Source organism: Poecilia reticulata, linkage group LG11, assembly GCF_000633615.1.
Source record: "Poecilia reticulata strain Guanapo linkage group LG11, Guppy_female_1.0+MT, whole genome shotgun sequence".
Taxonomy (NCBI): domain Eukaryota; kingdom Metazoa; phylum Chordata; class Actinopteri; order Cyprinodontiformes; family Poeciliidae; genus Poecilia; species Poecilia reticulata.
This window is the reverse complement of record NC_024341.1, coordinates 13,113,686-13,122,836: the sequence shown is the minus strand read 5'-3', so window position 1 is coordinate 13,122,836 and position 9,151 is coordinate 13,113,686. Positions and strand designations below refer to the sequence as shown.

Here is a 9,151-nt window from a genome sequence, read left to right as displayed (position 1 = left end):
ATATAATATGTATGTATATAATATGAATTAGTAAATGGATTTTAACTCTGTTGACCAACATTTTTGATTTGGTGCGTTGAACTTAAAAAAGGTCAAATTATTCAGTTGTTTGAAACAATTAGATTTTTTTTATTTCTGTCAAAAGCGTTTAACTTGATGAATTCTTTTGATACCATGCAAAAAGATACCAAATTATTTCTCACAAACTGTGTCTGCAGTGTTCCTACAGTTTGGAGGACTAGATCAGAACGGCTTAGTCCGAACCGATATGCTAGATTTACATTCACGTTTTTTCAGATGCAGACATGTTGTTTCTCACTTAACACTCCTTCTGTTTTTTGTTTTTATTTTATTATTATTATTGCCCCAGACACACTGCAGTTCTGGTGGAAAGCATCAAAAAGGGAATTCGAGATGCCGACTCGGAGGCCAGAGTGGAGGCCCGCAAGTAAGGCAATCCGGATGCAGAGGCTTTCCAGAAAACTCCATTACGATCGCTCTGCCTCTCCGCTGTTTATCTCTCTTATCCCATCTATTTTTCTTTACTCTCTCCTGTTGGTTGGTGTTTTTCTGCCTCCTCACCCGCCGTTTGTCTCTTAAAGGGCCTACTGGGGCCTGAGGAACCACTTCCCAGGTGAAACCGACGCTCTGTACAACTCCTTGGAGTCGTCTTACCAGAGGACGCTGCAGTCCTGTCTGAAGAGCTCCGGCAGCGTGGCCTCTCTTCCCCAGAGCGACCGCTCCTCATCGTCCTCCCAAGAGAGCCTTAAGTAATGAATGTTCAGAGCTGTTCGCCCGTTACTTACTTTAGAGCTCTTAGTTTGCCGAGTCTCTGCAGTCGAGCATTTGGGTAAAAGTAATTTTGGAGGAAAAGGGATTTATTTGCTTTCTGATCTTTCAGCCAATATTACGGAAAGCCTCCCTGTTAATCCGCTCCCTGGTTGGGAGATTTTCTGCCCCTTGAATATGTGAATGAATTTAAATGGGCATCCCGTTACATTAAAAAAAACAAACAAATAAATCTATTATTGTCATCATCTACCTGTGGTTGTAAAACCAGGTGGAGCATCTAATGTCTCACAACCGTATTTAACTTTAGACTTACCTCACTAATTCAATTAGAGAACTAAATGTTTTATATATTCAGCTCTGGAAAGAAAATGAAGAGTCCACTGCACCGAACCCCGTTGGAAACCTCACGATTATTCCACCAAATATCGATTTCTGAGTTAAAACATCAGTATTTTTGTTTCTAAATGAATATGAACTTGTTTTCTTTGCATTATTTGAGGTCTGAAAGCAGAGCGTTTGAGTCCTGACCCAATATCCCATAAAAAATATGGGATATTGCCAAATATTCCATATTGAACTTTGTGAACTTGCTGGCCAGTCAGTAATGGGGATTATTGTTGCAGGTGTTGTTAGTAGTGTTAGTACTTTTAGAAGTGTGGTCAGCTTCTGAGACCTGCTGGAAAATGTTGTCAGCATCTGCATAAAGCTCGTCCAGTCCTTCTACCCTTGGCTCAGACAAGAAACTTCTGACGTTGCTGGTGCAGAAGTTGCTTAACACAAAGAATGACACGGTCATGTGTTGCGACTCTTTAGGCCTTGACTCCAGCAGCAGTTTAGACTTTGTGACCCCTCCCCCCCGCCCTCCCAAACAGTTGATTCTGCTTTTCCTTCGCCGCCTCACAAAGGCTGTGATTATTTTACCAGAATATTATCCTTCCACTCAACTTTCCATTAAAATGTTTGAACTTGGCAAAAAGTAATCTTTTGTAGCTTTATTTCTTTTGTTTATTAGACCAGAACGCAGCATTTCTCTGTTTAAAAACTCCTTTCATTGGTCGTGTATAATATTCTAGTTTGTACTAATGTACTCTAAATAGGTGTAATTCGTGATAATAATGAAGAGAAATGTTGCAATGTTTCTGTGCAAATTAAATATGCATGTAGGGTTTTTTTTTTCTTAAAGTAACTTTTTGATGAAATACTAAGTCTAGGTGCTCAGTGGGTTCTCCAGATATTGTTCAGGATATTTTACAGTTTAATTTAGAACGATGCAGGAACTTGCTTCCACGTCGTCTGCTTGGAGGCGATGTGAACTCTGACAGGTTGTTACTTTGGTCATATGAGCGTTTGAGTCCTGACCCAGTTTTCTCCCTCTTTTATCAGCCGTCCTCTGACTTCCAAGTGGTCGGCCGCTCCGGGGCGAGGTGAGTAAAGCGCACCCACACAGAGCGGCCGATAACACACACACACACCTTCCTTCAACACGTAATCTGAAGTTCAGATCTCACACACACGGAGAGAGGCAGATGTTGTTTCCTTCGAAATCTTTTCCCCATCATTCCCATTTACATCGTTCAAACAGTCACCACCTCATGTGATTTTTTTTGTACACATATACATGTTGGGATATGTGTATGGATGTTTTCTGTGTTGTGCAGTACAGTGCCTGCATGTGTTTGTGATGTTGTTGTTGTTTTTTTTTTTGTTTTTGTTTTTTTTCCCTGTATATCCCGTCACCTTCCATTCCTTCTTTCCCATCATCACACCTGCTCCCCCATCAGTCCCTGCTGGTTCAAGGGGCGGGGCTTCCTCGGTCTCCCTGCAGCGTTCCCGCAGCGACGTGGACGTGAACGCGGCAGCAGTTGCTAAATACCGGCACGTCGGACAAACCAAGGGAGCGAACCGCCTGCCCCCCGGCTCCTACTCCTCTCTGGGTAAGAGCCCCGACAGGCGAGGTAGACGACAGATCAGACAGAGCAGGCCGTCGGTCAGCAGGTGCTCGGCGGGAAACGAGGCGGCCGGATATGAACGACGCCTAAGGAGTCGTCTCAGATCAGTGCAGGGATAAAATCTCAGATAAAGTCGGTTCTCAGGGATGAAGCCACAGACTCGCACGCTTTTATTGCTTTGAACCGCTTCTGCTCCTCTTCTCTCCTTCCCACTTGCCCGTCCACCTGTCAGTCCGTTGATGTTCTGCATGTTACGTAGATCAATGTTACTCCTTTGTTTCAATTTGTACGCCTGCAGAAATACTCAAGCTCTTTGAACTTGTTCATACTTTGTTACGTTACAACAACAATCTGCTGTTTTTTGTTTTGTTTTTTTTTCTTAATTGGGATTTTATGTGATGGACCAACACAAACTAGCACACAGCTAAAGCGTTTGAGAAATGTGGCACGCTTTTGGATTCATCCTTTAATCTAGTACAGCCAATGGCTGCCGAGATCCACAGTTCAGGTGAAAGAATCTATAAACTGTTAATCATTCACTCAACGGAGAAACGGCAGGAAGAGCTATCAGTGGAAATGGAGGTCATGTTTACAACAAGACATGTAGGGGACGGACGCAGCAAACCTGTGCAAGAGTTTTCCAGTTGAGTGAGGCAAAATAAAGGTGTGGCGAAAGACTGACATTGTACGTTATCTTGAACACTTCATCCCTACAAAACAAATACTTCAATACAACCACAGCTACAATGCAATAGTTTAGTATGATACTGCTAGAATGGCCCAGTCAAAGTCAATACCTAAATCCATGTCAAAATATGTTAGAAAAATTGAAACTTGCGCTTTTCTGTCGTCGTCCACCCAATCTGACAGCTGCTTTAAGAAAAGAAGATCGGACATACATTTCAGTCTCTTCAAGGTCCAAAGATCACAGGGATTGCCCCCTCTGTAGTTGGAGTTTGTTTTCTTTGAAAATTTTAACTTCAGTGAGTCAAATAGAAACGCACAGCTTTATTTTTTAAACAGGAAAACCTTTGGAAAACATGTAATGGTTTTTTTTTTTCTTCCTTTCACAATCACGCGGCACTTTGTGTCGGTCCGTCACATAAGAGGAGTTTGTTGTTGTAACGAACATCTGCACGATTCTTTGAGCAAATGGTATGTTACTAATGCACTTTGTGCTCCTCTCTTCTTTCTTTTTCCTCTATCTGCCTTCCTCTTCTCTGCCTCCTGTGTTTGTCATTTTTGGCTCCTTGTTTTTCCCCCCACACCATTTCTTTAAAATCCTCATTTTCTTCCAATCCTTGTTCCTTATTTCTTTTGTTTGTATCTATATATATATTTTTTTGCTATTATTTCTTTTCCTCCTTTTCGGCTCTCTTTGCTACTTAAGATGATGCCTCTGATAAAACGGATGGTAAGATCATCTCACTCTGCTTCATCCCTTTGCTTTCTCCTTTAATCACTTCCATCCCGGCTTATTTAAACTGTTATGACCACAGCGCCCCCTGCTGTCCATCTTGTATACATGGAAGTTATCATATGCTTTTAATTTTAAACTAGGAGTCTAACCATTTTGCATTTGATTCAAGCTGCTTCAGTCAGATTTTTTTTTACGTCAGGGGTATACAGGATGTGTTTTGAGTCATGTGATGATAGAAATAATACACTATAGAAGGTGGAACCACACATTTACAACCTGCTCCCTCTTTGTCTGTCTGTAGGAACCAGGTCAGACAATGGTAAGACTCCTGTTAGGTTTGTGTTGGTATTTGGGGATGTTCTAGGCTAGAAAACCCAGTTATAGATCCCAGCAGTTATTTGCAGAAATCCAATCTAGTTTATTCTTTTCTGTGTTTTCCATAATTGAAGAATGATTGAAATAATTATAAAATAAAAAGCAAATGCTTAAGCTAATGTTGTAGCTCTTCTTCTTCTAGCATTTAGTATTGCAAACTAACAGAGTAGAGTGAGATTAACTCATTAATAATAATAATAATCAACTAAATTGCTGCTTTTAACAAAGAAAATAATCAGCACTATAATCATTATAATCCACTGATTATTGTACGGTGCAAAAGGCTTCCTGCTTGATTCAATCCTCCAATTACTTTGCGATATCTGGTGGCTTTATTGTCTTATTTGCCGCTCAACCATCCCTGCTGTTTGCATCTGCGCCTGGCTGATTGTGAATGTCGACAGAGCAACTTTTAGCGTTAGATGCTTTCCATCGGCTGCTGGCGCTCCTTTGCTTCTGGGCTTTGTTCTGCTGCAGACGGCGCTGCCGCTGTGGGGGCAGGAAGTCAATGTCTGTCGTCCTCCTTCACACGCAGGCCGAGTTCGTGCCAAGCAGCCCCTGTCGACCGCCAGCACCGTGTCGAGCCAGGTGGACTCTCGAGGGCGCAGCCGCGCCAAGATGGTCTCCCAGTCGCAACGTAAGTAACCTTTTCCCGCCTCGTCCTCTCTGGGCAGAAGACGCTTTTTCTCCCGCCCCCTATGATCTAAGGAGTCGCAGACATGCCGGGTGTGTGCGTGCGTAAGGCGCTTGCCAAAATTCTTGTTTTGTTTTTTTTTTCTCAGGATTTGATTGTGGAGTTTCACAATTTGTTGCCGTCACGGTGACGATAAGCTCCATGTTAATGTTTTTGTGCCTTCAGGTTCCGACGAATCCGATTGCACGCCAGGTATCCTATCTGTTTGTCGGAGTGTGCTTGTCTTTGTGTCCCACAGTGGGATTGGTGGCTCACCTGCTGCTGCTCTCATTCTGATCAAGGTGTTTCATTAAAAAGAGTAGTGTTTGTACTTCCCTCTGCATGCCGTGTCTCATCACTGAGGTTGGTGTGGTGAATATGTTGCTTTACACGGCCTTAGCGTGGCTTTGGCTAATGTTGTAAGAAAGGTACTTTAAGCAGAAGTATTCATACCTTCTTTTTTTTTCCCCCATATTTTGTCCACTATCAACCACAGACGTCAATGTGTTTAGGAGTGATGGACCAGTGGGTATCCAAACTTTTTGACAAGTCAAAAGTACATGTGGGCCACAATTGCTTTTGTTTCCCAATTAAAAGTGAGAAAATGTAAAAGTCAGTTCTTTAACTCAGCAATATTTTTGATATTTAAAGGCATTAAAAAATGCTTTCAAGTAACATCTGCTAAGAATTGCAACAGGAAAATGAGAATAAGAATATTTTTCATGTTCAGATTTTTTTTTTGGCTTTATCTAGTGTGCTTTTTAAAAATTATTTATCATCATTTTAAATTATTTCCAAAACTGACTCGTTTTTGACTAATTTTAAATCTCATTTAAATATTTCAAGAAAACCTTATCGATTAGATGGAAACTGATTTTATTTCCCAGGAGCCAGATCCATCTGGGTTTTATGTTTCCATAACATAAAGTAGAGAGATATTGACTGTTTAGTTAAGTATTTGTTTACTTATTTCAAGTAATGTTGTTAATACAACACTCAATGGGATTGTTAAGTTTTCAGAATATTGTTTAGCCCTAATTAGCAAGTAAGTTTAAACTTGATTAGTTTTTTAGGGGGGTTAAGGAGTCGGGTAGATTTTGGAGGTACTTTATCCAGAAAGACTGAGGGGAAAACGTGTCTCTTTGGATCCTAAAGGTTGCAGACCTCTGGTCAATCACATAAAATCCCAATGTAATAAATTATATGGAATAGTTCAAGCAGTATGAATGCTTTTTAAGGGACAAATCATGCAGAGATACGTGTGGCATAAACTGAGTTAACCAGTCGAACTTGAACATTTAGACGGAAAGCCACTTTCAGTTTCTCTCATCAGACTTTTAAACCCTGAATCCCAGTATTCATTTTGCGTCTATAAAACGAGGCTTAAAGATGCAAGAGAGAGAGAGTGAGACCGTGTTGTTGTTATTTATTTATTTTTTTAAATATTTTTATTTCCTCATTGTGACAGGTAGACCAGACATGCACTGCTTTTCCCAGTCTACCATCTGCGGCTGGTTCAGTTCGTCTGTGCTATTGTTTTCTCTTTAGCGATTTGATTTGACTAACATGCCGAAGCTTCACCTTCACTGTCGCTTTGAAACACACGGATGCGCTCCCATCTGACTCTTTCTCGCTCCCATGACGCTTCTGCATTAACCCATAACTCATCTGATTTTAACCCGCTGTTCCTTCGCCTTCCTCCTTATCTCTGCCCTCTCCCCCTTCTCTCAACCAATGGGCTTAATGTCTCAGGATCTCAGTCTGCTAACCCTGTTGGTGGTAAGGCTACAGCGCTACTGTTTTTTTGTTTTTTTTTCCTTCACTCCCTAATTCTAGTCTGTCTGGTTTCCTTTGTTCCCCTGACTTCTCTTTTCTGTCTTTTTACCCATATTGCACTTAGACAGATCACTTTAAAGCTCCCTGCACTTGTGGCTGAGGCATGCTGGGATTTGTAGTTACAAATTACGGCTGTTTAGCTTTCATGCTAATCGCTAATTTGTTTTGGTAGTGTTGAGTTTTTGCACCCACTTGTGTCTGGATTTGCAAAAGATTCAGTTGCTTTTTTTATTTTTTTATTTTCACTTATATTTGTGTGTCTAATAATTATAAGCAAGTAAAAGAAGCAGTAAAAACATAACTGGTCACTTAATTTGCAACAAGGCGCCTGATTAGAACCAGTCGGTGTGGTATTTTGGGCTTATACGTATAAACATAGTTTTGTCTTTAATATGTTTAAGTTGGGTGCTTGTTGCTCAGTGTTGATAGTGTGTGTGTGTGTGTGCGTGCGGATTTAGATCAGTTTTTATCTGTCACACAGAGATCTGACTGACACAGACTGATCTGGATTCCTGTGTTGAAATATGAAGAGCTGTGGTAGTCCAGCATAACGTAGAGCGCTAGAGGTTTTAATCCAAACTGAAATCTCACACTTAAACTGTTTGTCCTGAGGGTTGTAGAAGAACAAATCATTAGACCGCACTGCAAAAACACAAAATATCTAAGCACACTGGAAATAAGACGAAACTAACATAGAAGTAACTTTTCAGCAGAATATAGGAGCTTGTTTTAGGTCTGTAATTCCTAAATAATGAGAAAAGTAATGGAATACGGCATTTTTCACATATTATAAAACGTAATATGGGAAGTAAAATCTACTAAGAATTGCAACAGGAAAATGACAATAATGCCATTAGTTATAATATAATATGTTTTTCCCCCTCTGGTCAGTTATTTCACTGATAACAAGCTCCTATATCGTGCTGAAAAGTTACTTGTAAGTCGTTGAACTTGAAATGAGACAAAACTAAGATATTTGCCAATGAAACCAGACTAAAAAATACTTGGTAAAGTTTTGTTTTTGCAGTGTAAAAGACTGTGTGGGCTTAGCACTCGGAGACAGGATCCCCAGGGAAAAGAGGACATTAGATTGTAAGATTAGTGTATTGATGATGGGTAAAAAAAATCTTCTCTTTCAGTAGATATTTGGAGAACAGTTCAGCTAAATTTGATGTCATGATTTTAAAATGATCCAATTGCTGCTGTATATTTATCCATATGAATGAATCCATGCTAATGCGTCATTCCAATATTAACTTTTTGTAAGCTGTAGTTGTGTCAACCCCAGGAATCCTCTTTTCAGTCACACTGAGCACCGCTGTGTTATCTAATTACACACACACTGTATTTTAAGTTGTTAGCCATCATCTTTACAGCATCCTGTGCATTTATTGGCTCCGTGGTAAAGATGTATAAAACCCTGAAGATAAATGTAGCTTCTATGGCAGTAGAGAAATCTCCCGCTGAGAACACCAGAAAAGTCTTCAGTCGTCCTTGATGGCATTTTATTTGGTTTAAACTTTAAAGCATAAAGAGAGAGAGAGGGATCTTTGACTGTCCCGCCAGAGTCGCCCCAGATCGACCTGTTCCTCCAGCTGCATTTGAATTATTGCTCTGACTGCAGTTACTGGCATCTGCTTCACCTGAACTGCATGTTCTCTTGTCTTTCTCATTTTGAAAACTAGCTGCCTTTATATTTATGCAACCTGAAAGTCGGGGAAATAAAATTTAAAGGTTCCCGGACAGTGATTATCTCAGGAGTGAAGTGTAAAAAGAAAGATGTAGAGATTGGGTTTATAATTTGAGAAGATCGGAGATAAAAAAAAAACAACAAAAAAAAAACAGAGTCACAACAAATGGAGATTTTGGTTTCTGTTCATAGAATAAATACGTGGAACAATTTGTTTAAAGAAATCAAAGAGTTTATTTCTGAGAAAATAATAAAATATAATATTCTATCAAGTGTTGTATCAAAGACAACATATCTTTTGTTTATATCACCATGTGGCATGTTCATTTAAAACGGTAAATGAATGAAATAAATGAATAGCGTAAAAATAAAAATGGTTTCAATTCTGTAAATTGTTAGATGTGACAATAAGTGCT

General features: G+C 40.0%; 1 protein-coding gene across 26 annotated transcripts in view; it reads left to right on the top strand.

Moving 5' to 3' along the window:
• clasp2 (cytoplasmic linker associated protein 2) overlaps positions 1-9,151 on the top strand; it is a 41,370-nt gene that overhangs the window by 13,472 nt on the left and 18,747 nt on the right. For 11 of the 26 annotated variants that reach the window (XM_008421876.2, XM_008421891.2, XM_008421875.2 and 8 more), the window contains 9 exons: positions 371-448; positions 603-770; positions 2,176-2,216; positions 2,574-2,726; positions 4,132-4,155; positions 4,463-4,480; positions 5,072-5,173; positions 5,396-5,422; positions 6,962-6,988. In XM_008421876.2, the coding sequence (XP_008420098.1) occupies positions 371-448; positions 603-770; positions 2,176-2,216; positions 2,574-2,726; positions 4,132-4,155; positions 4,463-4,480; positions 5,072-5,173; positions 5,396-5,422; positions 6,962-6,988 (638 nt within the window). The remainder of the gene's footprint in view (positions 1-370; positions 449-602; positions 771-2,175; positions 2,217-2,573; positions 2,727-4,131; positions 4,156-4,462; positions 4,481-5,071; positions 5,174-5,395; positions 5,423-6,961; positions 6,989-9,151) is intronic. The other 15 variants (XM_008421893.2, XM_008421892.2, XM_008421887.2 and 12 more) reach the window with 9 other exon arrangements.